At 54.4% G+C, this 12500-nt stretch overlaps 2 protein-coding genes across 2 annotated transcripts in view; one reads left to right on the top strand and one right to left on the bottom strand.

Annotated features, from left to right (window-relative positions):
• Window positions 1–2807, top strand: part of PTSG_05546 (WD repeat-containing protein 35) — a 9449-nt gene extending 6642 nt beyond the window's left edge. Inside the window, exons 18-25 of the mRNA XM_004993357.1 lie at window positions 7–66; window positions 214–414; window positions 639–727; window positions 916–1039; window positions 1296–1571; window positions 1819–1913; window positions 2208–2283; window positions 2468–2807. Of these exons, the coding sequence (XP_004993414.1) occupies window positions 7–66; window positions 214–414; window positions 639–727; window positions 916–1039; window positions 1296–1571; window positions 1819–1913; window positions 2208–2283; window positions 2468–2557 (1011 nt within the window). The 3' untranslated portion in view covers window positions 2558–2807. The remainder of the gene's footprint in view (window positions 1–6; window positions 67–213; window positions 415–638; window positions 728–915; window positions 1040–1295; window positions 1572–1818; window positions 1914–2207; window positions 2284–2467) is intronic.
• A 67-nt stretch (window positions 2808–2874) lies between these two features.
• Window positions 2875–12500, bottom strand: part of PTSG_05545 (uncharacterized protein) — an 11819-nt gene continuing 2193 nt past the window's right edge. The window contains exons 6-33 of the mRNA XM_004993356.1: window positions 12105–12264; window positions 11752–11808; window positions 11285–11368; window positions 10952–11059; window positions 10611–10762; window positions 9931–10373; window positions 9665–9767; window positions 9270–9366; window positions 8923–8992; window positions 8691–8758; window positions 8498–8542; window positions 8289–8378; window positions 8030–8122; window positions 7642–7734; window positions 7365–7439; window positions 7023–7115; window positions 6743–6814; window positions 6470–6535; window positions 6245–6311; window positions 5900–6064; window positions 5636–5673; window positions 5378–5455; window positions 5155–5220; window positions 4877–4956; window positions 4330–4674; window positions 4022–4096; window positions 3697–3817; window positions 2875–3441 (exon numbers count right to left, since the gene is read on the bottom strand). Of these exons, the coding sequence (XP_004993413.1) occupies window positions 3079–3441; window positions 3697–3817; window positions 4022–4096; window positions 4330–4674; window positions 4877–4956; window positions 5155–5220; window positions 5378–5455; window positions 5636–5673; window positions 5900–6064; window positions 6245–6311; window positions 6470–6535; window positions 6743–6814; window positions 7023–7115; window positions 7365–7439; window positions 7642–7734; window positions 8030–8122; window positions 8289–8378; window positions 8498–8542; window positions 8691–8758; window positions 8923–8992; window positions 9270–9366; window positions 9665–9767; window positions 9931–10373; window positions 10611–10762; window positions 10952–11059; window positions 11285–11368; window positions 11752–11808; window positions 12105–12264 (3367 nt within the window). The 3' untranslated portion in view covers window positions 2875–3078. The remainder of the gene's footprint in view (window positions 3442–3696; window positions 3818–4021; window positions 4097–4329; window positions 4675–4876; window positions 4957–5154; window positions 5221–5377; window positions 5456–5635; window positions 5674–5899; window positions 6065–6244; window positions 6312–6469; window positions 6536–6742; window positions 6815–7022; window positions 7116–7364; window positions 7440–7641; window positions 7735–8029; window positions 8123–8288; window positions 8379–8497; window positions 8543–8690; window positions 8759–8922; window positions 8993–9269; window positions 9367–9664; window positions 9768–9930; window positions 10374–10610; window positions 10763–10951; window positions 11060–11284; window positions 11369–11751; window positions 11809–12104; window positions 12265–12500) is intronic.

Raw genomic sequence — 12500 nt, 5'->3', positions numbered from 1 at the left:
CCACAGATTTACATTCTCCCAGAGGGCGACGAGCTTCTTCGCGACATTGCAGCGAAATTCGCATCCGTGAGTTACCTTCTTTTCTGTTTGCTCCTGTGTCTGTGTGTGTATGTGTGCGCGCGTACGTGCACATTTGTTGACCTCTCTGCAGGCCCGTTATCTTGCTCACAACAACAACAACAACAACAACAACAACAACAACAACAACAACAGGTTGGCCTGTGCACGCAAGCGGTGAAGGCATACGTGAAGGTTGGCGAGGTGAAGAGTGCCATTGCCGTGTGCGTGGAGTTGAACCAATGGGATCAGGCGGTCAAGCTTGCAAACGAGCACAACGTCAAGGAGATTGATGCCCTCCTTGCCAAGTACGCATCCCACCTCCTCTCCAAGGACAAGCTTGTCGAGGCCATCGAGGTAAATACAACAACCAACAATCAATTTCATACATCTGGATATGTGTTTGCAGATGTGTGCACTCTTGACGGCGTGTTGGAGTGAATCGGTGTGTGCCAGCGCTGTGGTTGTGTGCGTCACCTGTGCTTCGGACCTTGCCCCACCTACAGCTCATTTTAACCTCACTCCCAACCCCCCCCCCTTCATCATCATCGTCATCGTCGTCGTCGTCATCATCATCACAGCTCTACCGCCAGGCCAAGCACCACCTGGATGCTGCAAAGCACCTCTTCCAGCTCGCAGACAAGATCTCCTCAAAGGGCAACCCGCTCAGGTCTGTACCTGTTTCCATGCGTGTGTCCATGTGTTTGCGTGTGTGTCTCCTTCATTTTGTCCAACCACCTTGATTGACACGAATGGCTCGTGTAAGACGCCCAGACTCTCTCATTCAACACCCTCATTCACTCTTTCATCCCTACACATGCGCACCAACACGGCGTGTATCTCCTTCATCTTCACCAGGTGCAAGCAGCTGTACATTCTCGGCGCGCTTGAGATTGAGCAGTACATTGAGTCGAAGCGCTCTGGCTCGGACCCCACGCGCTCTGTCCTCGAAGGCCTCTTGGAGGAGGACGCTCTTGAAGAGGTGCACACGCAATAGCAAGCTGAGACGTTGCATGATGTTTGTTTGGGGATGGTGTTTCCTTGGTCGTGTGCATGTGTGCATGAAGTGCATGTTGAGCTGTGTCCACGCACGTCTTCACTCTACCATTTGACTTTGCGCTCAACGTGGCTCACCCATGCACACACTAACACTCACACTCACATTCTCTCTCGTACTCGCTCATATTCACACACCCACAACCATCCTGCGCCCTGTACCTGTATCCGCGTGTGCACAGAGCTACGCGCGCATGCTCGAGCACCCGTGGCGCGGCGCTGAGGCGTACCACTTCCTGCTGCTGAGCCAGCGCCAGCTGTATGCGGGCATGTACAATGAGGCCCTTCGCACGGCCGTGCGTCTGTCAGACTACGACGATATCTTGCCGCCACTGCAGGTGTACAGCGTGCTTGCGCTTGCCGCTGTCGCCACCAACAACTACGGGCTCTGTTCAAAGGCGTTTATCAAGATGGAGTCCCTTGGCGCCGAGGAAGACAAGACCAGGCAGCAGATTGAGGTTTGCTTTGTGCTTTGTGCTTTGTTGTGTGTTTGTGCGTTTGCGTGTGTGTGTGTGTGTGTGTTTGTTCGTGTGTGTATGTGTGTGCGTTTGCGCATGTGTGTGTGTTTGTGTGTTTGTGCGTTTGCACGTGTGTGTGTGTGTTGCGTTTTGCCTGAGCGTTTGCTCTTCTTGCAGCTCTCCCAACAACCGTTCATCATTCTCAGCGCCTCACACATTCCTCTTACTCCATGTTTCCCCGCTGTAGTCGCTTGCCATTGACCTGTTCTCAAAGCACCCGCCCAAGGACGTTGCTGCCGGCACCATCACTTGCACCAACTGCGAAGAGGAGAACCCAGACTGGTGCGCAATTGGTGGTGAAGGAGGTGGTCGTGGTGCTGGTGATGATGATGGTGCTGGTGCTGGTGATGATGATGGTGATGATGACGAACGTGTGGATGCATGCTGCTGGTGGTGGGGGTGGTTGTGATGATGATGACGAACGTGTGGATGCATGGCGATGGTCATGTCGGTCGCGAAGCAAGTGACCTGTCCGCTTGTTGTGATTTTACTCTTGCTCTGTCCCCTCACCTTTGACACCGCGACATGATATCGTGCACTTGCTTACATTTCATGACTCATCATCCCCACCAACAGGGCAACATCGTGTGCAAGCTGCTCGTTCAACTTCCTCCCCTCAATCGCCTCTGGCCGTTCCATGGTTGATCTCGAGGTTCGTTTCCTCATCATTTCATTTCCTTCATCTTTGCACATGCTGATCTGCTTTCTTGCGCCTCCACTTTCATCTAATCGAATCACCCGCACTCATTCGCACACACCCATTCGCCCGCACATATTCACTCACTCGCTCGTTCACACACACACACACACACACACACACACATCACGTCACACAGTATTGGATCTGCCCTCAGTGCAAGCACCGCGCATCTGCGGGTGAAATCTCCCGCCACAACTTCTGCCCCTTCTGCCACAACCCCGTGTAGCCGCAGCCGAAGGCACACCATCACCATCCACGATACACGTCCCCTCCCCTCTCCCTGCTTCTGTTTCGGGTTTCGTTGTTTGTTTTTTGTTTTTGTTTTTTGTTTTTTCCTTGCTTTTGTTGTGCTGTTGGTGGATGTTCCATTCTGCCGCTGGCGCACCATCACACCAGTGCATGTGTTCATTCATCCTGCCAACTTGTTGTTGTTTTCAGCACGCGTTCATCCACCAATTAAACTCCCCCATCAGCTACCGTCCTTTCACCAATCCCGCTTGCGCATCCGCATCCACCGCTGCACGCACGCCAACCACGCACTTGTTGTGTGATCAATTTATTTGGGGAGATACACAACACACACACACACACCTGCACGATTTGGGAACAAGTCTACATCAATCACAGGTCACTTCACTCATTATCAGTCATCGTACCTCTCAGCAAAGGGAAGCAAACGCTTCGGCAGCAACCAGCAACACCAGCCGCCAAAAACTACAGCCAAGCGCCAAACCACACCACCCAGATTCATTGCTGTAGGTGTTGGCTTGGCTCTGCATCAACCTCGGCAGCACCGTGGCTCGTCGCGCTGCCGTCCTCAGCGGCATCGTCGCCGTTCGTGCCGTCACCGTCTTCGAACACTTGGTCATCATCCGTCTTGTCGCTCTCCTCCCCGGTGTCCTCCACAACTGGAACCGCGGTCCCGTTCACCGCAACCTCCGCGCACTGCTGCTGTTCACCACCATCACCGTTTGCGCTTGTGCTGTCCTTATGACTGGATGCCATGGACACGCCTGCTGATGCGCTGCTCTGCTCGTCGCCGCCGTTGTCGCTGCTGTTGTCACCGTCCCCGCTCTCCGCCTTGGACGAGCTTGAGGGGGTTCGCTTGTTCTGCACAGAGTGAGTGAATGCGAGTGTGTGTGAATGCGAGAGAGAGAGAGAGTGCGTGTGTGTGTGTGTGTGTGTGTGTGTGTGTGTGTGTGTGAGTGAATGCGAGTGTGTGTGTGTGTGAATGGGAGTCAGTGAGTGTGAAGTATTGACGTGTACATCGTGACACAGAGAGAGAGAGAGAAACCGCAAGGAAAACAAGGATGACAAGCGCAGACAACCAGGTTCAGCGCACAACCGCAGCATTGGATGGCTCACCTTTCGCTTGATGACGATGCCGACTTCCTTGTGGTGCCATGTTCGCACCTTGTTCTGCTTCTGCGCGTACTTCCGCTTCAGCTGCTCCTCCTCCTCTTCTGTCAACTCCTTCATCTTGTCCCTGCAGCAGCGAATCCCCCCCCCCTCGGGCGTCATTGCTGTGAGATACAACCGACGCAGGCAACATCACGGCAGCCCAACAAAACACACACACGCACACACACACGCACACACGCACGCACACACACGCAAAGGAAAACTACGATCACAACAACAACACCACCACCACCACAACAACAACAACACCACCACCATCAGCACTCACGTCTTGTCTCTGTAGTAAAAGCCGGATCCATCTGTGGAGCAGGAGAGCTGATACAAGCCGGTGGGAACCAGCCATCTGGTGGCACGGCAATGCAGGCACGACAGCCAAAGAAGGCGGAAGCGAAGGTGGGGGCGGGAAGGGTGAGTTGGTGAGGAGGTGAATCGGCTTGCAGGCTGTGCAAAACGCGCTTGTCGCAACACACACACACACACACGCACACACACACACCACACACACACACACACACACACACACCACACACACACACACACACACACACACACACACACACACACACCACACCCTACCGCATGTCTCTGAGGGAGAACGGGTCCGACTTGAAGGGGAAGATGTGCGTGGAGGCAAACTCGAGGTTCTCTGCGGGAATACCAGATGCGGCAGAGACAGATTCTTGCAGCGCAGGCACGCCGCCAGCACGATCAACCACAAACTCCTCCAAGGGGCCGAGGTCCATGGTGGAGGGCGTGAAGCGCCGAGCAAAGACAACCTTGTGGTCAATGTCCAGCGCCGTGTCTGGCTTGTCGAGCACCTGCACCAGAAACGACTTGCCGGCATACAGAATGGGAAGCTGCATGGTCTTGCGCAGCACTTTGAGCGGTCGCATGTACGCCGTCGCGTCCCAGATGCGATACCTGGCGAGGGCGAGCATGTGTGGACATGTGTCGTTGGTTGAGTGCGTGTGAACAAGAGAAATTGCCTGCGCATACTCACTGTTGAACATCGCGCTTCGCGCTCATCTCACAAATCACGTGCAATCACGTGCAATCACATACAATCGCATACAATCACGACGCTCTCCATACACACACACATTCTGTCCCATCAGCTGTGCACCTCTCTGGGTCGTCGGACAGGTCCTTGAAGGTCCACTCGGGGTCGGATTCCTTCTTCGCCCGGACGGCGTCAGCAACAGACTGCACACGGCAATGGGCGATGAGTGGTGAGTGTATGGACGTGCGTGGGAGCGTGTGAGCGCATGTGAATAAAGGTGGGGTTGTATTCGTGCACATGTGTGCGTGCAAGTGTGAACAAGAGCTGCGTACACTACAGCAACGACATCATCACTTCAAATCAATGTCAAGGACGCGAGCCCAATTCACCGCAATCCAAACCTTTGCAAAGTCGGCCATGTCGCCCTTTGATGTCGCCGGGAATTCCTCAAACAACTCAGGCGCCTCCTGCTTTCGGAAAGTGGAGATTGAGCCCATGAGGGCGAGCACCCATTCGTGCATGTGGTGTGTGTGTACGTGTGTGTAGAAAAGCAGATGCACAAAGGATCAATGCCACAAGACACGACTCACACACGCCCATCACGCATACGTGTTGCGTACGCACTTCCTGTTCAGAGTCGAAGAGGTAGATGCTGGTCTTGACCTGCCCGGGCTTGAGCGCTTTTCCGCGGCGAATCAGCACCTAATGCATCAGGGTGGGGATGGGGATGAGGGTGAATTGCGTGTGTGCGTGTGTGTGCGTGCGTGTATGTGTATGTGTGTGTGTGTGTGTGTGTGTGTGCGTGTGTGGATGCAAATGTCCAAGGACAAGCAACAGCAACATGCATGAAACACGGCGGCGTCTGTGATAGTGGGCACTTACATCTGGGTACGTGTCGATGTAGTTGGTGTCCAGGGAATCTGACCAACAGCGACAAACAGGGAAAACAGTGGTGAGCGCAATTTCATCCGCCTCAAACTTCCTCCACCACAACAATGACAACAACAATGACAACAGATTGACGACGAGCCAAGCAGCCATTACGCATGCACGTTTGACACACACACACACACACACCACAAACAAACCAAACCAAACGAGGAAACTCATGCGCTTGTCGATCTGCACACAACTGCAACTGCTCACCTTTGAGGCGAGTGAGTTCAGTGACGTGCTCCGTGCCGCTGTACACGCGTTTGCGGAAGACGAGAAAGTCGTCGGTGGACAATCCGTCCAGCAGCGGCTGCACATACTTCTCCTTGAAGTCGTACAGCGACATGCGCTTGTCAACGTGCACAGAGTGTGTTGCACCTGGTGTGTTTGTGTGTGTGTGTGTGGTTGGAAGGGGGCGGAGGTTTGGTTCGTGTGTTGGTTGGTCAGCCAGGCGATGAAGATTACCCTCACGACACACACACACTTGTACACACTTGCACACACACACACACATCCACACAGACACAGACACAGACACGCACACACGTCGCTTCCCACCTCCTTTGACAATGTCTTCGTCGAGGACGATGTTGACGGGGATTTCGTTACGGCGGCGATCAAGCTCCTGGTGGCGGCCGGACAGAACCAACAAGTGGCGATGCAAGGTGAGGTGGTGACTGGTGACTGGTGACTGGTGACTGGGGGCGGCGGGTGAAGAGGGGTGGATGGGTTGCGGTGGGAAACACTGAGCATGGCAACAGGAAGTTCAAGCAACAACTGCACCTTTCCAGTGTCGCTGTCCAACATCTTGCCGGCCTCGTCGCTAAAGTCCTCAAACGTGGAGAAGATCTGTCGACGGAACGGAGAGAAAAGAGCCAGGGCAGCACGTGGTGAGGTGGACGTTGAGGGGAGCGCGACAACGCACGCAACACGGGTATCAAGGTCCACACGCAAACTTGAAGAGACGTACACATCGCGTCCAACCCCCCCCCCCCCACATACACACACACACACGCACGCACAAGCGCGCAACCAGCGTGCACTGGAAACTCGCACCGTCTCGCCGCCAGCGAGAAAGTTGAGTTGGGAGAGGCTTCCAGGACGGAGGGTGCGGGTGGTGTAGTCCGACTGGCAACACGCCGACCAAACACAACAAGACATGAAGCAAAGTGACCAGATGTGAGAGATTGGGCATGACAACATGAAGTCGGCTATTGTGTCACATGGCACAGGGAGACAGAGCAGAGAGGGGGAGACAGAGACAGAGACAAAGAGGAACCTCACACACACACACACACATGCACAGACGGGAGATGCCAATGCAAGGGGTGAGCACTTTGATTAGGGTGAGCTGGTCCTTGTCGCCGCCGACAATCTTGACGGCCTCTTCCAGGAGATCATCAAGCGTGCTCGTCATCCGCACCTTCACCTGTTGTTGTTGTTGTTGTTGTTGTTGTTGTTGTTGTTGTTGTTGTTGTTGTTGTTGTTGTTGTTGTTGTTGTTGTTGTTGTTGTTGTTGTTGTTGTTGTTGTTGTTGTTGTTGTTGGTCGTGGTGGTCGTGAAGGGGAGGGGGTGTTTTGGAAGTCAATGAACATGCTTCAGGAATGCAGGGCATGCAGCAAAGTGCAAGCAAACACATCTGTGTGTGTGTGTGTGCGTGCGTGCAACTGCGACGTACGCGAACTGGGGGAGCAAACTCCTTCTTCTCCTGGTCAAAGTGCCTGAGGAGGAGCATGAGCGCGTTCGGGTCGTACTGGCAATGATGGCGGCGCCGCGACACACACCGTGACGTGGCGACGGGCGCAGTCGGGGAGAGGACGCGTGAGGGGTACATGTGCACATGTTGAGGGAGACGCGGGTGACACAAGGGCCACGCACACACACACACACACACAGCATGCACAACAACGCACGATCACAACAACGCACGACCAATGAGTAGACCGGCGAGTCACCTCGTCAAAAGTGCCGTCACTGTTTGCACGCTGCAAACCGATGGAGAATGTCGACCAGTTGTTTGTGTATCCCATTTCCTGAAGCGGCTTGTCCTACAGCAACAACATTATCACACCGACAGCATGACGGAACACGATGAGCAGCAGCGTGCTCACACATGTCAGCCGTGTATGTGTGTGTGTGGGTGCATGTGTGTGTGTGTTTGTGTGTTTGTGTGTTTGTGTGTCTGTGTGGGTGCATGTGCTTTGTGTTTTTTTGTGAATGGTTCAAGTTGGCGTGGAGACAAGCGCACTCGGAAACACACGCACATCAAGACAGCAAATCACGACACCACAAATGTTACGTCGAGACAAAACGAGCCCGCATGTGTGCAAGCAAGGTACGTACAAGGTCCGTGAGAGCGGTGAGGAAGCGCTTGCGGTGGATGTCGTACCGGCACAGGCGATACTCCGATTTGGACGCCTCGTCAATCCCAAACGCCTAAGAGTGATTGTGAATGAGATGGTAAGTGGGTGCGCAGCTACAGGTGAGCAGGAGGAAGACAAGCAAGGCAGCCACATCACACACGCGCACGCACGCAGGCACGCACGCAGGCACATGCACAACACACACGCACACACGGCACGACACGACACGCTTGCCAGACCTCGAGGGTGAGGTTGAGGAGGGACGACAGGGGCTCCGTTCGCTCAATTGTCACTGTCTGCTTCTCCGCAGCGTCGTTCCACACCATAAACTGGGGCAACAGCACGTGCGAGGTGAGGTGTGATGAGCATGCGTTAAGGGTCAACGACGAATAGAAGTCGCACGACCTACAAACAGCCCTATTGTATGTGTGTATGTTTGTCACCATACCCTGATTGTGCGCTCCTGTCGCAGCTGGTCCTCGCGCTGCTGGTTCTGTGGGCGGAAGCAGTAGAAGGTGTATGTGTGTGTATGTGTGTGCGTGTCAGCAATGGCCATACACCACTCGAAATCGAACAAACCAACATGCACACACACACATGCACACATGCACATATGCACACACGGATCGAGGGCGTCACACCTCCTGTTGCTCAATTTGCTGACTCAGGTTCTTGAGTTGCTGCGGCAAATCGTCGTAGGTCGAGAACGCTGTGCAAGTGCAAGGCGCACGTGCGAACGTGTGAGGACATTTGTGCACACACGTGAGGATGAGACGACGACACGTGTGTGAGAGACAAGACACACGTGGTGACAACGCATGAACAAGAACAAGAGGCGTAAATGTCGTGTGACGCATGTGGATATGTACGCACATTGGTTTCGCTGAGGGTCGATGCGGCGGTACATGAGCATGTACCCACTCGTCGACGACCACCCGTACGCCTGACACCAGAAACAAACAAACATGTGTACATACACACACACACAACAGCGCGTGCACACATACATACACACATACAACAGCGCGTGCAAACGGTGCACATTGAGATGAGCATTGGCATTGCTTCGCATAATAGCGGAGACGCGGGCGGGAAGACGCAATCGCCCACTCCCAGGCACTGTGTTTGATACTGTCTTGCATGCGCAGGTTGTGTTGTTGCAGGTCGTGTTGTGACGGTATCGTTGTTGCCCAGTCTGCGCATGCAGTGCTGTGACGAACCGCTTGGCTGCCACCAAACGCGTCCTCAATGTCCTTCTCCTTGATGACGGTGACGCTCGAGTCGTTGAAGCAGCGCCACAGCCCGTCGTCAAGCGACCTGCACACACCAGCGCGCGCATTGACGGGAAGGGGCGAAATATGAGCAAGGACTCAAGCACATGCACAGACGCACACAAATGCACACATGTGCACTTGCACGCACACATGCACATGCATTTGCGCACGCAATCTCACATAAACATGCACACGCACACGCACGCACGTACACATAACCACAAACAACGCACACGCACACGCACATGCACACGCACATGCACACGCACATGCACACGCACATGCACACGCACATGCACACACGAACATGCACACACGAGCACAAGGGACACGGGACGGACTTGATGTAGGCGTAGTAGTGGCCGCCGAGGGCGCTGCCGCGATGGATCATGATGCTGAAGAGCTCATACACGCACCCACGTGCAACCGCAGCCGCCCGCTTGGCTGCACACACGTGGCCGGGCAAGTGGTGGGGAGAAGTGAGAGCAGGAGGAGAAGGGAACAGGGAAAAGGGGAAAGGGGTAAGAACTACAGCAGAAAAGCACTTGGCCAAACAACACGACCCTTCATGCATAACCATACACGCAAACACCGTGGCCTCGCCCACCTTCTTTCTCCTTCTTTAGCTTTTCAAACGTCAGCGGGGAGGACGATAATGTGGCGTGGTTCTTGTCGTCATGACGGATGTCACCATCGCCCGTGTCGCCATCATCATCATCATCGTCGCCACCGCTGTTGTTATCGTCTTCGTGCTCCATCTCGCTGTCGCCATTCACGGGCGCATCGCTCGCCCCTGCTGCCGCTGCTGCCGTTGCTGCTGTTGTGGTTGACGCTGATGCTGCTGATCCTGGCGCTGTGTTGGTGTCATTGCCCCCGTTTTGTTCCTCTTCTTGCTGTTCCTGTTGTTCCTGTGGCTGTTGTTCCTGTGGCTGTTGTTCCTGCTGTTCCTGTTGCTCCTCTTGTTGCTGCTCTTGTAGTTGCTGCTCTTGCTGTGACGATTGTGCGCCCGGCATGAATTCGCTCACATCAAGCTCTGTCGGAAACTCAAACCTGAGGCAGTGCGGATGGTTGATGTGGAGGAGGGGGGGATTAGATGCAAGATAATGGTAACAAATTCACAGTCCAGAACACTATGTAGAGTTATGAAATGGCCACACTTAAGCATACGTATACACGCGGACACACATACAGACACACACACACACACAGAGACGCATGCACGCAAGCATACACGACTTTTGGCACGCATGCCAATGCAAGAACAGCCGGCAGCACATGGACAAGCACCTTGAGTTGAGCTTGATGCGACGCAGGGTGGTGTAGTCAAAGTCAAAGCGCTTGAGCTGCAGCGTAAGCAGGTAAGGAAACTTCTTGAACTTGAGGCCCTTCAGGGCGTCCACCTTCTTGTCGCACCGCTCGCAGTGGTACTGGTTGTCGCCCTGATATGTGACACACACGCAGCCAGTGGTGAACGCGTTGCGTGACGCCACAAACATACACACGCACACAGTGGCAACTGGATGCAGTCTCTTACTTGCACGTCTACGCTCACACACAAACACTTACACACTTACACACTTGCACACTTACACACTTACACACACACACACACACACACGTGCACTGACCTCCATGCGTTCGACCTCAACAAACTTGTGCATGGCCTCCTCCACGCTGGTCATGATCTTCTCGCTGCCAAACGGCTTGATCACAAGCGGCACGTCCATAAACTTGTCCTGTGGGCGGCCGGCATTGTCGTGATCGCATGGGATGTGGAGATGAAAGAATTGTTGCAAGCAGTGAGCGTATGTGTGTGGGCGTGAGTACGTGCGTGTGTGTGCGTGCGTGTGTATCTGTGCCCGTGTGTGTCTCTCTCTGTCTCTGTGACTCCGTGTCTGTGTGAGTGTGTGTGTGCACAAGTCTGCAATGCCCTGTGCGCTGTGCACCTCCGCCTGACTCACCGTCCGCGCCGATTCGTAGCCGCATTCTGTGCACGACACGTAATCGTGGATCTCGCCCTCATACAGGTCCTTGATCGTCGTCGCCTGCAAGGCACCACGCCACAGAGATGGAGGGAGAGGGAGAACGCCATATTCACACGCATCCACACACAGACGCACAAACGCAGACGCACGCACACAGATGTACATGCAACGAAGCACGTCAGTTGCAGCACGCATGCTTCCTCCAAGCCCTTTAGTCATCCAAACACAAATACACACACAAATACACACACAAACACACACACAAACAAACACACAAACACACACACAAACAAACACACAAACACACACACAAACACACACACACACAGACGCACACACACACAAACACACATACACATACACACTGCACCACCATGACCCATGCAAGCCGTTCTCCCCACCACCTAGTGCATGAAGAGCACACTCAGGGCAGGGCTACGTACCAGCGGGGTGTCCTGCCACTCTTCCTCGAGCGCATCAAACAGAACACGCAGCAGCTCCTGTCTCGTCACACACGTGTACACGAAGATGTGTGTGATGTGTGTGTGTGTGTGTTGACGCGGGGAGGGATGGTGAGAATATGTGTTGGGCGTGAGTGAATGGGTCATCACCAGCATCGCCAAGAACATTGGTGCCATGCACGTGTGCAAAGACGCAAACAAGTATGCGCAAATGCACACACCCATGCACCCATGCACACAAGGACCCATGCACACAAGGACCCAAGCACCCAAGCACCCATGCACACGAGTACCCATGCACACAAGGACCCATGCACACAGGTGACCGCACCCACCTGCACGTCGTGCTGCTGAAAGGCCTCGTTGCCTTCCCAGCCAAAGCTTTTTGTGATGTCGGTTGTCTCGACGGAGCGCTGCTTGCTCGTCTGCAGGCGCAGGAACAGCTTCTGCAGCTCAGCGGGGATGGACAGCTCCTCAGATGCAGCAGACTCCCACCTGCACGCACGCACCCACGCACGCACGCACGCACGCACGTGAGAAGTTGAAGTGTCTTGAGCACACGTATAAAAAGGTCACGTAGGCAGGTGTGTTTTGGGTCTAGCCGCTTGGAAGCAGCTGTCACACGCTTCAGCGCGCACACGCACACACACGTGCACGCACATACGCACACACATACGCACACACACACGCACACACACACACACACACACACACACACACACACACACACA

This window comes from Salpingoeca rosetta, assembly GCF_000188695.1.
Source record: "Salpingoeca rosetta unplaced genomic scaffold supercont1.13, whole genome shotgun sequence".
Taxonomy (NCBI): Eukaryota; class Choanoflagellata; order Craspedida; family Salpingoecidae; genus Salpingoeca; species Salpingoeca rosetta.
This window is presented reverse-complemented; position numbering and strand designations above follow the sequence as displayed.